A 22,311-nucleotide genomic window follows, 5' to 3' on the forward strand; every position below is an offset into this window, starting at 1 on the left:
ATGTGTATATATCTGATACAAGTAGTACCAATATCTTCCTGTGAGATGTGTATATATCTGATACAAGTAGTACCAATATCTTCCTGTGAGATGTGTATATATCTGATACAAGTAGTACCAATATCTTCCTGTGAGATGTGTATATATCTGATACAAGTAGTACCAATATCTTCCTGTGAGATGTGTATATATCTGATACAAGTAGTACCAATATCTTCCTGTGAGATGTGTATATATCTGATACATGTAGTACCAATATCTTCCTGTGAGATGTGTATATATCTGATACATGTAGTACCAATATATTCCTGTCAGATGTGTATATATCTGTATCTCACCATCTGTGGATCGCTGGATCTGCTAACCCAGCCCGAGATGAGTTTGAGCGTCTCTCTTTTCACCGTCCTCATACTTCTGATCAGGGGCTGTTTCGTCACCATCTCTCCTGAAACGCACAGCGCCAAGAGAAGAGACGCATGAGGAAAGGACACACCACCAAGAGAACAGATGCATGAGGAGAGGACACACCACCAAGAGAAGAGACACATGAGGAAAGGACACACCACCAAGAGAAGAGACGCATGAGGAGAGGACACACCACCAAGAGAAGAGACACATGAGGAGAGGACACACCACCAAGAGAAGAGACGCATGAGGAGAGGACACACCACCAAGAGAAGAGACGCATGAGGAAAGGACACACCACCAAGAGAAGAGACGCATGAGGAAAGGACACACCACCAAGAGAAGAGACGCATGAGGAGAGGACACACCACCAAGAGAAGAGACACATGAGGAGAGGACACACCACCAAGAGAAGAGACGCATGAGGAGAGGACACACCACCAAGAGAAGAGACGCATGAGGAGAGGACACACCACCAAGAGAAGAGACGCATGAGGAGAGGACACACCACCAAGAGAAGAGACACATGAGGAAAGGACACACACAGCCCCCAGCCCAGCCCCCAGCCCAGCCCATCCCCCAGCCCAGCCCCCAAACATCCCCCCACTGACCGTTGGTCTGGATGGCTGCGGAGATGTTTTCGCTGAGGCACTTGTAGACGTTGAGCATGTCCAGATAAATGCGTCCTAACTGGATAACGAAGGGGTGTCCCACGGCCTTACAGGCCCGGACGTTGGTCTTCAGGATGCTGCCTAGCTGCTTCACCGTCTCTGGGTCCTTCAGAATGTCCACGTTCTAACAGAGGGGAGTCAATCAATCACATGTCATTTATGAAGCCCTTTTCACATCAGCAGATGTCATAAAGTGCTGTTCAGAAACCCAGCATAAAACCCCAAACGGCAAGCAATGCAGATGTAGAAGCACAGTGTGTAGGATAAACTCCCTGGAAAGCAGGAACCTAGGAAGAAACCTAGAGAGGAACCAGGCTCTGAGGGGTGGCCAGTGCTCTTCTGGCTGTACTGGGTAAAGATTTAAGAGAAGGGTACTTTAGTGATCATCAGACTGAAACGTGAATGGATGGAGTTAAAACATGACAATGATAAAGGGGTTGACTAGAGAAGAAACAGATATGATGAACTTGTTTATTCATTCTGATTATATTGAGTTTAATAAGCTGCAACAGCTACTCTTCCTCCTAGGCTCTGCAAAGAACAAAACAATCATTTACAATCAATAACCTCAATGGAGAATACTTTTTATAGTTCAGGATTAAACTTTATCTGTGTCCTGGACAAATAGTCCATAAAGACAGCTGGACATCATCAGAGAGAAAAGAGATTTGGTATATTCAGGTTACCAGGTGTGTGGGTGACTTGATCAGTGTTATTGATCAGACTGAAACATGAATGGATTAAGTTAAACTAAATCAGGGTCAGAGAAGACTGAAATATAACAAAACTGTTTGACATAGAAACACCAGATTTTCAGTTTTAAAAAAAGTTTATTTTATTTATACAACTTATTAATTAGGAAATTATGAAAAATATGAATAACATACCAGCCATGAGGCCACTAGGTGATTTGACTACAGGAAAGGAGTAGCTACTACAGGTCTTTGACTGTAGGAAAGGAGTAGCTACTACAGGTCTTTGACTACAGGAAAGGAGTAGCTACTACAGGTCTTTGACTGTAGGAAAGGAGTAGCTACTAAAGGTCTTTGACTGCAGGAAAGGGGTCGCTACTACAGGTCTTTGACTACAGGAAAGGAGTAGCTACTACAGGTCTTTGACTGCAGGAAAGGGGTCGCTACTACAGGTCTTTCTGTGACCTGGGGTTCTCCAGCAGCTGAACACATGTACATAACAGTCCTGACATGGGTTTCAATCAGACACACTGCTCTTCAGGACAACTCTCTCCCTCCATCCTGTCTTACTCACTGTCCTATCCAGTCACATTCTCACTGGGGGGATTTTAGCTTATTTACAAAACATGTAAAATATGAAAGAAGTGTGAAATGAATGATCACAGGAGTGAATAGATTCATTATTACAGGAGTGAATAGATTCGTTATTACAGGAGTGGCCAGATTCATTATTACAGGAGTGAATAGATTCATTATTACAGGAGTGGCCAGATTCATTATTACAGGAGTGACTAGATTCATTATTACAGGAGTGAATAGATTCATTATTACAGGAGTGAATAGATTCATTATTACAGGAGTGAATAGATTCATTATTACAGGAGTGACTAGATTCATTATTACAGGAGTGACTAGATTCATTATTACAGGAGTGAATAGATTCATTATTACAGGAGTGACTAGATTCATTATTACAGGAGTGACCAGATTCGTTATTACAGGAGTGACTAGATTCGTTATTACAGGAGTGACTAGATTCATTATTACAGGAGTGGCCAGATTCATTATTACAGGAGTGACTAGATTCATTATTACAGGAGTGACCAGATTCATTATTACAGGAGTGACTAGATTCATTATTACAGGAGTAAATAGATTCATTATTACAGGAGTGACCAGATTCATTATTACCTTGGTGGCCTGTTGAATGATGCTGTCCCACACCTGGTTAGGTAGTAACATGTATTTCTCTATGATATGCTCTTGTACTGCCTGGTCTGTCTGGGCTCCGATCATATACCCCACGGCCTCGTAGAACGTATGGACCTGCACAACACACACAGGAGACACAACACACACATACATGTGACAGAGCATGTAGATACACAAATACTAGATTTTGCTCTGAGTCAGCGTGATGCATCTCAGTAGACAGATATAGATACACAAATACTAGATTCTGCTCTGAGTCAGCGTAATGCTTCTCAGTAGACATAGATACACAAATACTAGATTCTGCTCTGAGTCAGCGTGATGCTTCTCAGTAGACATAGATACACAAATACTAGATTCTGCTCTGAGTCAGCGTGATGCTTCTCAGTAGACAGAGCATATAGATACACAAATACTAGATTCTGCTCTGAGTCAGCGTGATGCTTCTCAGTCGACAGAGATAGATACACAAATACTAGATTCTGCTCTGAGTCAGCGTGATGCTTCTCAGTAGACAGATATAGATACACAAATACTAGATTCTGCTCTGAGTCAGCGTGATGCTTCTCAGTAGACAGAGATAGATACACAAATACTAGATTCTGCTCTGAGTCAGCGTGATGCTTCTCAGTAGACAGATATAGATACACAAATACTAGATTCTGCTCTGAGTCAGCGTGATGCTTCTCAGTAGACAGAGATAGATACACAAATACTAGATTCTGCTCTGAGTCAGCGTGATGCTTCTCAGTAGACAGATATAGATACACAAATACTAGATTCTGCTCTGAGTCAGCATGATGCTTCTCAGTAGACAGATATAGATACACAAATACTAGATTCTGCTCTGAGTCAGCGTGATGCTTCTCAGTAGACAGATATAGATACACAAATACTAGATTCTGCTCTGAGTCAGCGTGATGCTTCTCAGTAGACAGATATAGATACACAAATACTAGATTCTGCTCTGAGTCAGCGTGATGCATCTCAGTAGACAGAGATCAAGTCCCATCTAGTCAGTGTGTTTCTACAGCTTGGAACGTACACACAAACATAACATTAACCACTGAGGGATGGTCAAGAGTTGTAACTTTTGTCAGAGTTAGTAATAATGAACACAGATACAAGAAACAGTGAAAGACAACCTGGGTTTTATTGGTTAGACTGGAAATGTTCATATGTTCTGAATCCCAGCGGTTTTCAGTAGACATGACAGAGTCCTCTCTACTCAATCTATTTCTACAGCTTGGTATGTGTTTGAACCTGTTTCAACATGTCCTAATACACACCTTTCAGTTTTGGTTGAGTGAATGACAGTTATAGTCCTCTCTAGTCAGTGCATTTCTAGGGCCTGAGGCTGACCTATCTGTTGGGGTTACAGATCATGATGATGTTGTTGAGGATCTCGTCGCACGTGTGTGTGTGTGTGTGTGTGTGTGTGTGTGTGTGTGTGTGTGTGTGTGTGTGTGTGTGTGTGTGTGTGTGTGTGTGTGTGTGTGTGTGTTACCTGTTGTGGCTGCAGGTCACAGATGATGGTGTTGATGTTGTTGAGGATCTCGTCGATGAAGGGCATCACCTCGCCCACCTGCACCTGGACAAAATGGCGACGGCACTTCTGGGCGATCTTGATGAAAGTGTCACACGCCATATCCTGTACCCCATCATGGGTCTCTGAGGGGGGGAGGGAGGGAGGGAGGGGGGGAGGGGGTGAGACAGGCTGGAAAACACACACATCTCACCTCTGTACACCAGTCACACAGACAGTTAGTTCTCTCACCTCTGTACACCAGTCACACAGACAGAGTTAGTTCTCTCACCTCCGTACACCAGTCACACAGACAGAGTTAGTTCTCTCACCTCTGTACACCAGTCACACAGACAGAGTTAGTTCTCTCACCTCCGTACACCAGTCACACAGACAGAGTTAGTTCTCTCACCTCTGTACACCAGTCACACAGACAGAGTTAGTTCTCTCACCTCTGTACACCAGTCACACAGACAGAGTTAGTTCTCTCACCTCCGTACACCAGTCACACAGACAGAGTTAGTTCTCTCACCTCTGTACACCAGTCACACAGACAGAGTTAGTTCTCTCACCTCTGTACACCAGTCACACAGACAGAGTTAGTTCTCTCACCTCTGTACACCAGTCACAAAGACAGAGTTAGTTTTCTCACCTCTGTACACCAGTCACAAAGACAGAGTTAGTTTTCTCACCTCTGTACACCAGTCACAAAGACAGAGTTAGTTTTCTCACCTCTGTACACCAGTCACACAGACAGAGTTAGTTCTCTCACCTCTGTACACCAGTCACACAGACAGAGTTAGTTCTCTCACCTCTGTACACCAGTCACACAGACAGAGTTAGTTCTCTCACCTCTGTACACCAGTCACACAGACAGAGTTAGTTCTCTCACCTCTGTACACCAGTCACACAGACAGAGTTAGTTCTCTCACCGTGCATGAACTCAAAGAGTTTATTGACGACGGTCTTGAGGAACTTCCAGTGGGCTCTGAGGAAGCGAGGATACTGGCCCACGATGTACATGATATTGGAGGCAATGATGGCCTTATTGTCCTTCCCCCTCTTCTGTTCACACAGACCCAGCAGATCCTACACACACACACACACACACACACACACACACACACACACACACACACACACACACACACACACACACACACACACACACACACACACACACACACACAGAATCCCAACTCAGTTAGACAGATGGATAACAGAGAGCCTTTGGACAATAGATGAGCGATGTGTTCATCCTTGAGGCCCAGTGTGTCCAGAGAGGCAGCACTGTTTAACCCCCCACATCTTTCCCTCCTGCACCTCTGTCACAATGTCCATCAGCTCAACTAAACATCCACCAAACAAACTCCCATTATTATCCTTCTCCTAAAGAGAAAGATTCTGCTCAACATTCTCCTGAAGAGAAAGATTCTGCTCAACATTCTCCTAAAGAGAAAGATTCTGCTCAACATTCTCCTAGAGAGAAAGATTCTGCTCAACATTCTCCTGAAGAGAAAGATTCTGCTCAACATTCTCCTAAAGAGAAAGATTCTGCTCAACATTCTCCTAGAGAGAAAGATTCTGCTCAACATTCTCCTGAAGAGAAAGATTCTGCTCAACATTCTCCTAAAGAGAAAGATTCTGCTCAACATTCTCCTAGAGAGAAAGATTCTGCTCAACATTCTCCTGAAGAGAAAGATTCTGCTCAACATTCTCCTAGAGAGAAAGATTCTGCTCAACATTCTCCTGAAGAGAAAGATTCTGCTCAACATTCTCCTGAAGAGAAAGATTCTGCTCAACATTCTCCTAGAGAAAGATTCTGCTCAACATTCTCCTGAAGAGAAAGATTCTGCTCAACATTCTCCTGAAGAGAAAGATTCTGCTCAACATTCTCCTAGAGAGAAAGATTCTGCTCAACATTCTCCTAAAGAGAAAGATTCTGCTCAACATTCTCCTAGAGAGAAAGATTCTGCTCAACATTCTCCTAAAGAGAAAGATTCTGCCCAACATTCTCCTGAAGAGAAAGATTCTGCTCAACATTCTCCTGAAGAGAAAGATGCTGCTCAACATTCTCCTAAAGAGAAAGATTCTGCTCAACATTCTCCTGAAGAGAAATATTCTGCTCAACATTCTCCTAGAGAGAGAGCTTCTGCTCAACATTCCCCTGAAGAAAAAGATTCTGCTCAACATTCTCCTGAAGAGAAATATTCTGCTCAACATTCTCCTAGAGAGAAAGATTCTGCTCAACATTCTCCTAAAGAGAAATATTCTGCTCAACATTCTCCTAGAGAGAAAGATTCTGCTCAACATTCTCCTAAAGAGAAATATTCTGCTCAACATTCTCCTAGAGAGAAAGATTCTGCTCAACATTCTCCTAAAGAGAAATATTCTGCTCAACATTCTCCTAGAGAGAAAGATTCTGCCCAACATTCTCCTGAAGAGAAAGATTCTGCTCAACATTCTCATGAAGAGAAAGATTCTGCTCAACATTCTCCTAAAGAGAAATATTCTGCTCAACATTCTCCTAGAGAGAAAGATTCTGCTCAACATTCTCCTGAAGAAAAAGATTCTGCTCAACATTCTCCTAAAGAGAAAGATTCTGCTCAACATTCTCCTGAAGAGAAAGATTCTGCTCAACATTCTCCTAGAGAGAAAGATTCTGCTCAACATTCTCCTAAAGAGAAATATTCTGCTCAACATTCTCCTAGAGAGAAATATTCTGCTCAACATTCTCCTAAAGAGAAAGATTCTGCTCAACATTCTCCTAGAGAGAAAGATTCTGCTCAACATTCTCCTAAAGAGAAAGATTCTGCCCAACATTCTCCTGAAGAGAAAGATTCTGCTCAACATTCTCCTGAAGAGAAAGATGCTGCTCAACATTCTCCTAAAGAGAAAGATTCTGCTCAACATTCTCCTGAAGAGAAATATTCTGCTCAACATTCTCCTAGAGAGAGCTTCTGCTCAACATTCCCCTGAAGAAAAAGATTCTGCTCAACATTCTCCTGAAGAGAAATATTCTGCTCAACATTCTCCTAGAGAGAAAGATTCTGCTCAACATTCTCCTAAAGAGAAATATTCTGCTCAACATTCTCCTAGAGAGAAAGATTCTGCTCAACATTCTCCTAAAGAGAAATATTCTGCTCAACATTCTCCTAGAGAGAAAGATTCTGCTCAACATTCTCCTAAAGAGAAATATTCTGCTCAACATTCTCCTAGAGAGAAAGATTCTGCCCAACATTCTCCTGAAGAGAAAGATTCTGCTCAACATTCTCATGAAGAGAAAGATTCTGCTCAACATTCTCCTAAAGAGAAAGATTCTGCTCAACATTCTCCTAGAGAGAAAGATTCTGCTCAACATTCTCCTGAAGAAAAAGATTCTGCTCAACATTCTCCTAAAGAGAAAGATTCTGCTCAACATTCTCCTAGAGAGAAAGATTCTGCCCAACATTCTCCTGAAGAGAAAGATTCTGCTCAACATTCTCATGAAGAGAAAGATTCTGCTCAACATTCTCCTAGAGAGAAAGATTCTGCTCAACATTCTCCTAAAGAGAAATATTCTGCTCAACATTCTCCTAGAGAGAAAGATTCTGCCCAACATTCTCCTGAAGAGAAAGATTCTGCTCAACATTCTCATGAAGAGAAAGATTCTGCTCAACATTCTCCTAAAGAGAAATATTCTGCTCAACATTCTCCTAGAGAGAAAGATTCTGCTCAACATTCTCCTGAAGAAAAAGATTCTGCTCAACATTCTCCTAAAGAGAAAGATTCTGCTCAACATTCTCCTGAAGAGAAAGATTCTGCTCAACATTCTCCTAGAGAGAAAGATTCTGCTCAACATTCTCCTAAAGAGAAATATTCTGCTCAACATTCTCCTAGAGAGAAATATTCTGCTCAACATTCTCCTAAAGAGAAAGATTCTGCTCAACATTCTCCTAGAGAGAAAGATTCTGCTCAACATTCTCCTAAAGAGAAAGATTCTGCCCAACATTCTCCTGAAGAGAAAGATTCTGCTCAACATTCTCCTGAAGAGAAAGATGCTGCTCAACATTCTCCTAAAGAGAAAGATTCTGCTCAACATTCTCCTGAAGAGAAATATTCTGCTCAACATTCTCCTAGAGAGAGCTTCTGCTCAACATTCCCCTGAAGAAAAAGATTCTGCTCAACATTCTCCTGAAGAGAAATATTCTGCTCAACATTCTCCTAGAGAGAAAGATTCTGCTCAACATTCTCCTAAAGAGAAATATTCTGCTCAACATTCTCCTAGAGAGAAAGATTCTGCTCAACATTCTCCTAAAGAGAAATATTCTGCTCAACATTCTCCTAGAGAGAAAGATTCTGCTCAACATTCTCCTAAAGAGAAATATTCTGCTCAACATTCTCCTAGAGAGAAAGATTCTGCCCAACATTCTCCTGAAGAGAAAGATTCTGCTCAACATTCCCATGAAGAGAAAGATTCTGCTCAACATTCTCCTAAAGAGAAAGATTCTGCTCAACATTCTCCTAGAGAGAAAGATTCTGCTCAACATTCTCCTGAAGAAAAAGATTCTGCTCAACATTCTCCTAAAGAGAAAGATTCTGCTCAACATTCTCCTGAAGAGAAAGATTCTGCTCAACATTCTCCTAGAGAGAAAGATTCTGCTCAACATTCTCCTAAAGAGAAATATTCTGCTCAACATTCTCCTAGAGAGAAATATTCTGCTCAACATTCTCCTAAAGAGAAATATTCTGCTCAACATTCTCCTAGAGAGAAAGATTCTGCTCAACATTCTCCTAAAGAGAAAGATTCTGCTCAACATTCTCCTGAAGAGAAAGATTCTGCTCAACATTCTCCTGAAGAGAAAGATTCTGCTCAACATTCTCCTGAAGAGAAAGATTCTGCTCAACATTCTCCTGAAGAGAAAGATTCTGCTCAACATTCTCCTGAAGAGAAAGATTCTGCTCAACATTCTCCTGAAGAGAAAGATTCTGCTCAACATTCTCCTAGAGAAAGATTCTGCTCAACATTCTCCTGAAGAGAAAGATTCTGCTCAACATTCTCCTAGAGAAAGATTCTGCTCAACATTCTCCTGAAGAGAAAGATTCTGCTCAACATTCTCCTAAAGAGAAAGATTCTGCTCAACATTCTCCTAGAGAAAGATTCTGCTCAACATTCTCCTAGAGAAAGATTCTGCTCAACATTCTCCTGAAGAGAAAGATTCTGCTCAACATTCTCCTAAAGAGAAAGATTCTGCTCAACATTCTCCTAGAGAAAGATTCTGCTCAACATTCTCCTGAAGAGAAAGATTCTGCTCAACATTCTCCTAAAGAGAAAGATTCTGCTCAACATTCTCCTGAAGAGAAAGATTCTGCTCAACATTCTCCTAAAGAGAAAGATTCTGCTCAACATTCTCCTGAAGAGAAAGATTCTGCTCAACATTCCCCTGAAGAGAAAGATTCTGCTCAACATTCTCCTAAAGAGAAAGATTCTGCTCAACATTCTCCTGAAGAGAAAGATTCTGCTCAACATTCTCCTGAAGAGAAAGATTCTGCTCAACATTCTCCTAAAGAGAAAGATTCTGCTCAACATTCTCCTACAGAGAAAGATTCTGCTCAACATTCTCCTGAAGAGAAAGATTCTGCTCAACATTCTCCTGAAGCCTTCTGGTCATCAGCCCTCTACATGAATCCCATTTTAATCTCTCCGTTATACCGCTATACTTGTCCCTAGGTGGCCTCCGTACCTTGATGACGGTGACCAGGAACCTCTTCTCGTCCTCTTCGTGCATGGCTCCACTGATGGACCCTATAGCCCAGCACAGTGTGTTGAGGTTCTTCCAGGACCACTCTGTACCGTTCACCTGGTTATGAAGCTTCTCAGTCATTATACGCTCCGTGTCTGCATAGTCCAGATGGGTCAGGTACACTAGAGAGACAAACAGAGAGCGACATAGAGAGAGAGAGACAGAGAGAGAGAGAGACAGAGAGAGAGACAGAGAGAGAGAGAGAGAGACAGAGAGAGAGACAGAGAGACAGAGAGAGACATAGAGAGAGAGAAAGAGAGAGAGAGACAGACGAACAGACAGAGAGAGACAGACAGAGACAGCGAAAGACAGAGCGAGAGAGAGAGACAGAGCGAGAGAGAGAGACAGAGCGAGAGAGAGAGCGAGACAGAAAGAGACAGCGAGACAGAGAGAGAGACAGAGAGAGAGACAGAGAGCGAGAGAGAGACAGAGACAGAGAGAGAGAGAGGAGACGATTACAGAGAGTTTAGAGTGTAGATCAAGTCAATAGACTATGGTCCTTATTGAACCTGTAGTGGTGCTGTACAGTGATGTAGATCAAGTCAATAGACTATGGTCCTTATTGAACATGTAGTGGTGCCGTACAGTGATGTAGATCAAGTCAATAGACTATGGTCCTTATTGAACATGTAGTGGTGCTGTACAGTGATGTAGATCAAGTCAATAGACTATGGTCCTTATTGAACATGTAGTGGTGCTGTACAGTGATGTAGATCAAGTCAATAGACTATGGTCCTTATTGAACATGTAGTGGTGCCGTACAGTGATGTAGATCAAGTCAATAGACTATGGTCCTTATTGAACATGTAGTGGTGCTGTACAGTGATGTAGATCAAGTCAATAGACTATGGTCCTTATTGAACATGTAGTGGTGCCATACAGTGATGTAGAACAAGTCAATAGACTATGGTCCTTATTGAACATGTAGTGGTGCTGTACAGTGATGTAGATCAAGTCAATAGACTATGGTCCTTATTGAACATGTAGTGGTGCCGTACAGTGATGTAGATCAAGTCAATAGACTATGGTCCTTATTGAACCTGTAGTGGTGCTGTACAGTGATGTAGATCAAGTCAATAGACTATGGTCCTTATTGAACATGTAGTGGTGCCGTACAGTGATGTAGATCAAGTCAATAGACTATGGTCCTTATTGAACATGTAGTGGTGCTGTACAGTGATGTAGAACAAGTCAATAGACTATGGTCCTTATTGAACATGTAGTGGTGCTGTACAGTGATGTAGATCAAGTCAATAGACTATGGTCCTTATTGAACATGTAGTGGTGCTGTACAGTGATGTAGATCAAGTCAATAGACTATGGTCCTTATTGAACATGTAGTGGTGCTGTACAGTGATGTAGATCAAGTCAATAGACTATGGTCCTTATTGAACATGTAGTGGTGCTGTACAGTGATGTAGATCAAGTCAATATACTATGGTCCTTATTGAACATGTAGTGGTGCTGTACAGTGATGTAGATCAAGTCAATAGACTATGGTCCTTATTGAACATGTAGTGGTGCTGTACAGTGATGTAGATCAAGTCAATAGACTATGGTCCTTATTGAACATGTAGTGGTGCCGTACAGTGATGTAGATCAAGTCAATAGACTATGGTCCTTATTGAACATGTAGTGGTGCTGTACAGTGATGTAGAACAAGTCAATAGACTATGGTCCTTATTGAACATGTAGTGGTGCTGTACAGTGATGTAGATCAAGTCAATAGACTATGGTCCTTATTGAACATGTAGTGGTGCTGTACAGTGATGTAGATCAAGTCAATAGACTATGGCCCTTATTGAACCTCAAGTCAATAGACTATGGTCCTTATTGAACATGTAGTGGTGCTGTACAGTGATGTAGATCAAGTCAATAGACTATGGTCCTTATTGAACATGTAGTGGTGCTGTACAGTGATGTAGATCAAGTCAATAGACTATGGTCCTTATTGAACATGTAGTGGTGCTGTACAGTGATGTAGATCAAGTCAATAGACTATGGTCCTTATTGAACATGTAGTGGTGCTGTACAGTGATGTGATGTCCACAAAGGAAACTGACAATCAGTCTAAATGTAGAAAGTCACACACACACTATTCCACCTACTGTATCTGCTTCCTGCACTCATCAAGCGTCACCCCACCACACACACACACGTGACGTACCCAGTGTCTCTCTCATGTTCTTGTAGAGGTTGATGGAGTCTGTATCCTTCATGAACTCTCGTACCACCTCTCCCTGGTCGTTCTCCACCACCAACACCTCCTCCGGCTTGGCCATGCGGCTCACCATCAGCAGACGCACCTGTTACCAACATCAACAGCCGTCAAGACACACAGAGAGAGACACACACAGAGAGAGACACACACAGAGAGAGACACACACAGAGAGAGAGAGACCGAGAGGGAGAGACAGAGAGGGAGACACAGAGAGAGGGAGACACACACAGAGAGACACAGACACACATAGAGAGACACAGACACACATAGAGAGACACAGACACACATAGAGAGACACAGACACAGACACATAGAGAGAGACACAGACACATAGAGAGAGACAGACGGAGACACAGACACACACTGACTACACACACACACACTCACTTAATGCCAACAAATTCTCTGGACCACACACACTCTGACCATGTGCCAACAAATTCTCTCTCTCACACACACACACACACACACACACACACACACACACACACACACACACACACACACACACACACACACACACACACACACACACACACACACACACACACACACACACACACACACACTGTGCCCACCCCCCCTCTGTGACCCCCAGAGAGCAAGAGTGTGTGTGTCTGTCTGTGTGTCAGCCAGTCATTCAGCCTCCCAGTCAGTCAGTCCGGCCTGTCTGTCCATGTCTGGTCACCTTGGAGAGTACAGGCAGGTAGAGCTGCCTGCGAGGAGGGACATCAAAGTGTTGTGATCCAGACAGCAGGGGGGAGGTGGAGGTGGAGAAGGGACTCTCCCTGTAAAGCTCTGCAGCCAGGTGGTTCCAGTACTCCAGACAGATCTTAAAGATCTCTGTCTCCTCCACCTCAGACACCAGCAGCATGTAGTGGAGAGCCTGGAGGAGAGGAGAGGAGGAGAGAGGAGGGGGAGAGAGAGGAGGGGGGAGAGAGAGGAGGGAGAGAGGGAGGAGGAGAGGAGGGAGAGAGGGAGGAGGAGAGGAGGGAGAGAGAGAGGAGGAGAGAGAGAGAGGGAGGAGAGGAGGAGAGAGGAGGGGGAGAGAGAGGAGGAGAGAGAGGGAGGAGAGGAGGGGGGAGAGAGAGGAGGTATGAGGAGAGGAGGAGTGGGAGGAGAGGAGGGGGGAGAGAGAGGAGGTATGAGGAGGGGGGAGAGAGGGGAGGAGGTTACTTTGTTTAATTTGAAGAATCTGTTTTGTATATTTACTGTTTAGTGGTTTTCATAACAGCCCTCTTGACTTTCCAACTTGCATTAACTTTGAGTTGATAGTTGTAAAGAAACCCAGGCCTTTCCCCATGTCCTCTTTTTCTCCACTATGACCCACCCAGTCCCAGGATGTTACCATGGCCTCTTTTTCTCCACTATGTCCCACCCAGGATGTAACCATGTCCTCTTTTTCTCCACTATGTCCCACCCAGTCCCAGGATGTTACCATGTCCTCTTTTTCGCCACTATGACCCACCCAGTCCCAGGATGTAACCATGTCCTCTTTTTCTCCACTATGTCCCACCCAGGATGTAACCATGTCCTCTTTTTCTCCACTATGTCCCACCCAGTCCCAGGATGTAACCATGTCCTCTTTTTCTCCACTATGTCCCACCCAGTCCCAGGATGTAACCATGTCCTCTTTTTCTCCACTATGTCCCACCCAGTCCCAGGATGTTACCATGTCCTCTTTTTCTCCACTATGTCCCACCCAGTCCCAGGATGTAACCATGTCCTCTTTTTCTCCACTATGTCCCACCCAGTCCCAGGATGTAACCATGTCCTCTTTTTCTCCACTATGTCCCACCCAGTCCCAGGATGTTACCATGTCCTCTTTTTCTCCACTATGTCCCACCCAGTCCCAGGATGTTACCATGTCCTCTTTTTCTCCACTATGACCCACCCAGTCCGTAACCATGTCCTCTTTTTCTCCACTATGTCCCACCCAGTCCCAGGATGTTCCCATGTCCTCTTTTTCTCCACTATGTCCCACCCAGTCCCAGGATGTTACCATGTCCTCTTTTTCTCCACTATGACCCACCCAGTCCGTAACCATGTCCTCTTTTTCTCCACTATGTCCCACCCAGTCCCAGGATGTTCCCATGCCCTCTTTTTCTCCACTATGTCCCACCCAGTCCCAGGATGTAACCATGTCCTCTTTTTCTCCACTATGTCCCACCCAGGATGTAACCATGTCCTCTTTTTCTCCACTATGTCCCACCCAGGATGTAACCAGTGGGCTTGAATCAACTAAGCCCAGCAGCGTTCAGGAAAATGAGAAAAGTGTCGTTTTGGGAGAAACTGCTGTGTAATGTTTCTGACCTCCATGAGTGTCTCTCGGAGGTTGGGCCTCTTCTCGATGAGCTGTCCGTGCTCCTTCAGGAAGGTGCAGAGGAACAGGCTGAGGTTCTGGATGAAGTTCTGCTCGTCATCTTTACCGTTGGAATACGCCAGACGGATGTTGGTGTTCAGGGGAAGCATCTGGGGAGGGAGACCACGGAGATTAGGAACAGATGATTGACTGGAACGTGTGAGTGTGTGTGTGTGTGTGTGTTACATTTGTTGGCAACAGTAGGATCCACACCTGCCTGGAGCACTGTGTGTGTGTGTGTGTGTGTGTGTGTGTGTGTGTGTGTGTGTGTGTGTGTGTGTGTGTGTGTGTGTGTGTGTGTGTGTGTGTGTGTGTGTGTGTGTGTGTGTGTGTGTGTGTGTGTGTGTGTGTGTGTGTGTGTGTGTATACCTGTTTGAGTTGACACATGTTGAGCGTGAAGAGGTTGACAAACTGCTCTTCGTATTGGCTGACACTGACGCCGGCGATCTCCGTCAGACACTTCAACGTCACGTTGCGGAACATCGGCACGTTCAGGAACTACACAACCAACCAATCAAATGTGTTTTATAAATCCCTTCTTACATCAGCTGATATCTCAAAGTGCTGTACAGAAACCCAGGATAAAATCCCCAAACAGCAAGCAATGCAGGTGCAGAAGCACGGTGGCTAGGAAAAACTCCCTAGAAAGGCCAAAACCTAGGAAGAAACCTAGAGAGGAACCAGGCTCTGAGGGGTGACCAGTCCTCTTCTGGCTGTACTGGGTAGAGAGGAACCAGGCTCTGAGGGGTGGCCAGTCCTCTCCTGACTGTACTGGGTAGAGAGGAACCAGGCTCTGAGGGGAGGCCAGTCCTCTCCTGACTGTACTGGGTAGAGAGGAACCAGGCTCTGAGGGGAGGCCAGTCCTCTCGTGACTGTACTGGGTAGAGAGGAACCAGGCTCTGAGGGGTGGCCAGTCCTCTCCTGACTGTACTGGGTAGAAAGGAACCAGGCTCTGAGGGGAGGCCAGTCCTCTCCTGGCTGTACTGGGTAGACCAGAGGAACCAGGCTCTGAGGGGAGGCCAGTCCTCTCGTGACTGTACTGGGTAGAAAGGAACCAGGCTATGAGGGGAGGCCAGTCCTCTCCTGGCTGTACTGGGTAGACCAGAGGAACCAGGCTCTGAGGGGAGGCCAGTCCTCTCGTGACTGTACTGGGTAGAAAGGAACCAGGCTATGAGGGGAGGCCAGTCCTCTCCTGGCTGTACTGGGTAGACCAGAGGAACCAGGCTCTGATGGGTGACCAGTCCTCTCCTGTCTGTACTGGGTAGACCAGAGGAACCAGGCTCTGAGGGGTGACCAGTCCTCTCCTGGCTGTACTGGGTAGACCAGAGGAACCAGGCTCTGAGGGGTGACCAGTCCTCTCCTGACTGTACTGGGTAGAGAGGAACCAGGCTCTGAGGGGTGACCAGTCCTCTCCTGACTGTACTGGGTAGAGAGGAACCAGGCTCTGAGGGGAGGCCAGTCCTCTCCTGGCTGTACTGGGTAGACCAGAGGAACCAGGCTCTGAGGGGAGGCCAGTCCTCTCGTGACTGTACTGGGTAGAAAGGAACCAGGCTATGAGGGGTGGCCAGTCCTCTCGTGACTGTACTGGGTAGAGAGGAACCAGGCTATGAGGGGTGGCCAGTCCTCTCCTGACTGTACTGGGTAGAGAGGAACCAGGCTCTGAGGGGTGGCCAGTCCTCTCGTGACTGTACTGGGTAGAAAGGAACCAGGCTATGAGGGGTGGCCAGTCCTCTCCTGGCTGTACTGGGTAGACCAGAGGAACCAGGTTCTGAGGGGAGGCCAGTCCTCTCGTGACTGTACTGGGTAGAAAGGAACCAGGCTCTGAGGGGAGGCCAGTCCTCTCCTGGCTGAATGCTCCCAGAAATGTATTTATAAAAGAGGAATCCCTCATCTTCTCCATTAACTGTCCAGGGTTGTATTCATTAGGAGCCAAACAGAAGAAAACAGACTGAAACGCTGTGTTCCAGGGTTGTATTCATTAGGCACCAAACAGAAGAAAACAGACTGAAACGCTGTGTTCCAGGGTTGTATTCATTAGGAGCCAAACAGAAGAAAACAGACTGAAACGCTGTGTTCCAGGGTTGTATTCATTAGGAGCCAAACAGAAGAAAACAGACTGAAACGCTGTGTTCCGTTGCAGCATGTTTTGCTACGATCGGTGTGCTTGACCTGAAAAATACGACCCACGTGTTGGCGAGAGAGGTCCATAACAAGCCCTCGACCACCTCAAGAGGTGCAGGTTTTGGTTTTAGCCACTAGCACTACACAGCTGATTCTAATCATTAAAGCTTGATGATTCGTTGATTATTTGAGTCAGCTGTGTAGTGTTAGGGCCAAATGTTCACCCCTTCGTGTCCCCAGGACCGAGTTTGGAAAACACTGCCCTACACTCTAAAAAGGATTGGTATTTGCAATACGGCAATAGCTTAACCTTGTCCTCTGTTAGGCCAGATGGAAACTATCCAACCCTTTCACACATCACTATCTAGCTACACAAGGGCCTAGGAAATGGGTTGATTTAGACCAGGGCAGTAAACTAGACACAGATGTGAACATACAGAGAGAGAGAGACAGAGAGAGACAGAGAGAGACAGAGCGAGACAGAGCGAGACAGAGCGAGACAGAGAGACAGAGACAGAGAGAGCGAGTGAGAGAGAGAGACAGAGCGAGACAGAGCGAGAGAGAGAGAGAGAGAGAGAGAGAGAGAGACAGAGACAGAGAGAGGAAGAGAGAGAGAGAGAGAGAGAGAGAGAGAGAGAGAGAGAGAGAGAGAGAGACAGAGAGAGACAGAGAGAGACAGAGAGAGGAAGAGAGAGAGAGAGAGAGACAGAGACAGAGAGAGGAAGAGAGAGAGAGAGTGAGAGAGAGACAGAGCGAGACAGAGTGAGACAGAGCGAGAGAGAGCGAGAGAGACAGAGAGAGATAGACAGAGCGAGACAGAGCGATAGAGAGAGAGAGCGAGACAGAGCGATAGAGAGAGAGAGAGAGAGCGAGAGAGACAGAGAGAGACAGAGCGAGACAGAGTGAGACAGAGCGAGAGAGAGCGAGACAGAGAGATAGACAGAGCGAGACAGAGCGATAGAGAGAGAGAGCGAGACAGAGCGATAGAGAGAGAGAGAGAGAGCGAGAGAGACAGAGAGAGACAGAGAGAGACAGAGAGAGAGAGAGAGAGAGAGGGAGAGAGACAGAGACAGAGAGAGCGAGAGAGAGTGAGAGAGAGAGACAGAGAGAGACAGAGAGAGAGACAGAGAGAGAGAGAGAGACAGAGAGAGAGACAGAGAGAGAGAGACAGAGAGAGAGAGACAGAGAGAGACAGAGAGAGAGAGACAGAGAGAGACAGAGAGAGGCAGAGAGAGGCAGAGAGAGACAGAGAGAGACAGAGAGAGAGGTATCTACCTTGTAGACGAGTGTGCTGATGAGTTTGGTCTCAAAAATGTACCCCAGAGGAATCCAGTTGAGAAACCTCAGCAGCGTTTCTAGAGTGGCGTGGACCAGTGGTGCATTCTGGGAATTCTCCTGGAGAACAGAACATACAGGGGGGGGGGGGAACGTTGACGACCAAATAAGAACAGTGGAGGGGAGATGAGGAAAAGTGGCATAGGTGTTTATGTCCTCTGTAGCTCAGTTGGTAGAGCACACAGCTTGTAACACCAGGGTAGTGGGTTTGATTCCTGGGACCACCCATATATAATATGTATGCAGTCTCTTTGGATAAAAGCGTCTGTTAAATGGCATATATTATTTAAGCAATAAGGCACGAGGGGGTGTGGTATATGGCCGATATACCACGGCTAAGGGCTATTCTTATGCATGACACAACGTGGAGTGCCTGGATATAGCCATTAGCCATTAGCCGTGGTATATTGGCTATATACCACACATGTTTTGTCATACCTGTGGTATACGGTGTGATATACCACAGCTTTCAGACAAAAAGCATTCAGGGCTCAAACCACCCAGTTTATAATATATTCTAAACTGCTCTGAGGTAAAGGAAGAGGCTTCACGTACCATGACAAACTGGCAGAGCTGGAATATCTGGGAGAATTCGTTGCACATGCTGAAAGAGAGACATAGTAAGTGTTACGATAGAGTCAGGATTTTATTTTCATTTTCATCTGACTTCCAGGGTCATAGGAGGACAGCATAGCTCATACCAGACTAAGAGAACTCATGCCAGTTCTGTGGTGCAGACATTCTGGCCTATTGATTGTGGTGAGAGTTTATCAGTCTCTGAGATATGTAGGGCATCACTGTCTGAGGTGCAGACCAGGGGCGCGTTCCAAGGGGTCTTTACTGCAGACCAGGGGCGCGTTCCAGGGGGTCATTACTGCAGTCACGCTGCACTGCTGATCAGATCTCAGGATCCACATTGATATAAAAACGCTACCAGGAAGCAGTCACACTGCACACATCAGAAGACCACAACGTTTAAAGTTCTAGTCTTTTCTCGGCTGTTGGTAGAGCAGGGTGCTAACAGCTGTTGGTAGAGCAGGGTGCTAACAGCTGTTGGTAGAGCAGGGTGCTAACGGCTGTTGGTAGAGCAGGGTGCTAACAGCTGTTGGTAGAGCAGGGTGCTAACGGCTGTTGGTAGAGCAGGGTGCTAACAGCTGTTGGTAGAGCGGGGTGCTAACAGCTGTTGGTAGAGCGGGGTGCTAACGGCTGTTGGTAGAGCGGGGTGCTAACAGCTGTTGGTAGAGCGGGGTGCTAACGGCTGTTGGTAGAGCGGGGTGCTAACAGCTGTTGGTAGAGCAGGGTGCTAACAGCTGTTGGTAGAGCGGGGTGCTAACAGCTGTTGGTAGAGCAGGGTGCTAACAGCTGTTGGTAGAGCGGGGTGCTAACAGCTGTTGGTAGAGCAGGGTGCTAACGGCTGTTGGTAGAGCAGGGTGCTAACAGCTGTTGGTAGAGCGGGGTGCTAACAGCTGTTGGTAGAGCGGGGTGCTAACAGCTGTTGGTAGAGCAGGGTGCTAACAGCTGTTGGTAGAGCAGGGTGCTAACAGCTGTTGGTAGAGCGGGGTGCTAACAGCTGTTGGTAGAGCGGGGCGCTAACAGCTGTTGGTAGAGCAGGGTGCTAACGGCTGTTGGTAGAGCAGGGTGCTAACAGCTGTTGGTAGAGCAGGGCGCTAACAGCTGTTGGTAGAGCAGGGGGCTAACAGCTTTTTTTTTAATTTTTTTTTATTGTTTTTCCACCTTTATTTAACCAGGTAGGCTAGTTGAGAACAAGTTCTCATTTGCAACTGCGACCTGGCCAAGATAAAGCACAGCAGTGTGAACAGACAACAACACAGAGTTACACATGGAGTAAACAATAAACAAGTCAATGACACAGTAGGAAAAAAATAAAAAATGAGTCTATATACATTGTGTGCAAAAGGCATAAGGAGGTAGGCAATAAATAGGCCATAGGAGCGAATAATTACAATTTAGCAGATTAACACTGGAGCGATAAATCATCAGATGATCTAGTTCAAGTAGAGATTCTGGTGTGCAAAAGAGCAGAAAAGTAAATAAATAAAAACAGTAAGGGGATGAGGTAGGTAAATTGGGTGGGCTATTTACAGATGGACTATGTACAGCTGCAGCGATCGGTTAGCTGCTCAGATAGCAGATGTTTAAAGTTAGTAAGGGAGATATAAGTCTCCAACTTCAGTGATTTTTGCAATTCGTTCCAGTCACTGGCAGCAGAGAACTGGAAGGAAAGGCGGCCAAATGAGGTGTTAGCTTTGGGGGTGACTAGTGAGATATACCTGCTGGAGCGCGTGCTACGGGTGGGTGGTGTTATCGTGACCAGTGAACTGAGATAAGGCGGAGCTTTACCTAGCATGGGTTTATAGATGACCTGCTTTCCGCATATAAGGAAAATGTATCCACACATGACTAAGTGGCTTTGGATCAATGCGTCTGCTAAATGGTGTATATATATAAATATATATAAAAGATCTGCTATGTTAAGATATACAGTATATTCTGTATTACCTGTCTTTGAGGTGCTTGGCCTTGACCTGGGTCATCTGTCCACTAGAGAAGTCAAACACCTCCTCACTGAGCAGCTTGAGGATGATCATGTTGTTCTGACAGAGGCTCTCGCTGGTGCGGCTGGCTCCCACGATGTCACTGATGAACGTGGGCCAGTGCTTGGGCCACTCCTGCTTCAGGATCTGGAGGGAAAGGAGGAGAGGTCACTGATGAACGTGGGCCAGTGCTTGGGCCACTCCTGCTTCAGGATCTGGAGGGAAAGGAGGAGAGGTCACTGATGAACGTGGGCCAGTGCTTGGGCCACTCCTGCTTCAGGATCTGGAGGGAAAGGAGGAGAGGTCACTGATGAACGTGGGCCAGTGCTTGGGCCACTCCTGCTTCAGGATCTGGAGGGAAAGGAGGAGAGGTCACTGATGAACGTGGGCCAGTGCTTGGGCCACTCCTGCTTCAGGATCTGGAGGGAAAGGAGGAGAGGTATACACACACATTAATATAAACAATCATTCATACATGCAAACACACGCACACCCATTCGCGGATGCACGCGAACACACACACACACAATACATACATACTGTAGGCGCACACACACACACACACACACACACACACACACACACACACACACACACACACACACACACACACACACACGTGACCAATTAGGTTTGAGCCCATGTTGTCTGCACACCACCAGACTACTGTGTCTTCAGGAAGTATTCACACCCCTGGACCTTTCCCACATTGTGTTGTGTTACAGCCTGAAAATTGAGAAAATTGAGATTTTTTCCCCATCATGTTTTTCAAAATGTTTACAAGTTAATACAAAACTTTGAATCTGAAATGGCTTGAGTCAACAAGTATTAAACCCCTTTGTTATGTCAAGTCTAAAGTTCAGGAGTAACAATGTGCTTAACAAGTCACATAGTAAGTTAGATGGACTCTGGGTGCAATAATAGTGTTTAACATGATCTTGTAATAACTACCTCATCTCTGTACCCCACACATACAATTATCTATAAGGTCCCTCAGTCGAGCTGTGAATTGCAAACACAGATTCAACCACAAAGACCAGGGAGGTTTTCCAATGCCTCGCAAAGAAGGGCACCTATTGGTAGATGGGTAAAAAAAAAAAGCAGACATTGAATATATTCCTTTAAGTATGGTGAAGTAATTAATCACAAGATACAGGTATCCTTCCTAACTCAGTTGCCGGAGAGGAAGGAAACCGCTCAGGGATTTCACCATGAGGCCAATGGTGACTTTAAAACAGTTACAGAGTTTAATGGCTGTGATAGGAGAAAACTGAGGATGGATCAACAACATTGTAGTTACTCCACAATACTAACCTAATTGACAGAGTGAAAATAAGGAAGCCTGTACAGAATAAAAATATTCCAAAACTAAAGTAATACTGCAAAAAAATATGGCAAAGCAATTCACTTTTTGTACTGAATTCAAAGC

General features: G+C 45.4%; 1 protein-coding gene across 5 annotated transcripts in view; it reads right to left on the reverse strand.

Moving 5' to 3' along the window:
- The window catches only part of LOC129865130 (exportin-1), a 72,602-nt gene that overhangs the window by 18,998 nt on the left and 31,293 nt on the right, over positions 1 to 22,311 (reverse strand). For all 5 annotated transcript variants that reach the window (XM_055937646.1, XM_055937636.1, XM_055937627.1 and 2 more), the window contains exons 7-19: positions 20,848 to 21,029; positions 18,883 to 18,931; positions 18,268 to 18,387; positions 15,241 to 15,369; positions 14,823 to 14,981; positions 13,198 to 13,395; positions 12,456 to 12,594; positions 10,229 to 10,410; positions 5,438 to 5,594; positions 4,488 to 4,651; positions 2,960 to 3,094; positions 1,017 to 1,200; positions 339 to 445 (exon numbers count right to left, since the gene is read on the reverse strand). In XM_055937646.1, coding sequence (XP_055793621.1) covers positions 339 to 445; positions 1,017 to 1,200; positions 2,960 to 3,094; positions 4,488 to 4,651; positions 5,438 to 5,594; positions 10,229 to 10,410; positions 12,456 to 12,594; positions 13,198 to 13,395; positions 14,823 to 14,981; positions 15,241 to 15,369; positions 18,268 to 18,387; positions 18,883 to 18,931; positions 20,848 to 21,029 — 1,905 coding nt within the window. The remainder of the gene's footprint in view (positions 1 to 338; positions 446 to 1,016; positions 1,201 to 2,959; positions 3,095 to 4,487; positions 4,652 to 5,437; positions 5,595 to 10,228; positions 10,411 to 12,455; positions 12,595 to 13,197; positions 13,396 to 14,822; positions 14,982 to 15,240; positions 15,370 to 18,267; positions 18,388 to 18,882; positions 18,932 to 20,847; positions 21,030 to 22,311) is intronic.

Source organism: Salvelinus fontinalis, chromosome 1 (assembly GCF_029448725.1).
Source record: "Salvelinus fontinalis isolate EN_2023a chromosome 1, ASM2944872v1, whole genome shotgun sequence".
NCBI classification, from domain to species: Eukaryota; Metazoa; Chordata; class Actinopteri; order Salmoniformes; family Salmonidae; genus Salvelinus; species Salvelinus fontinalis.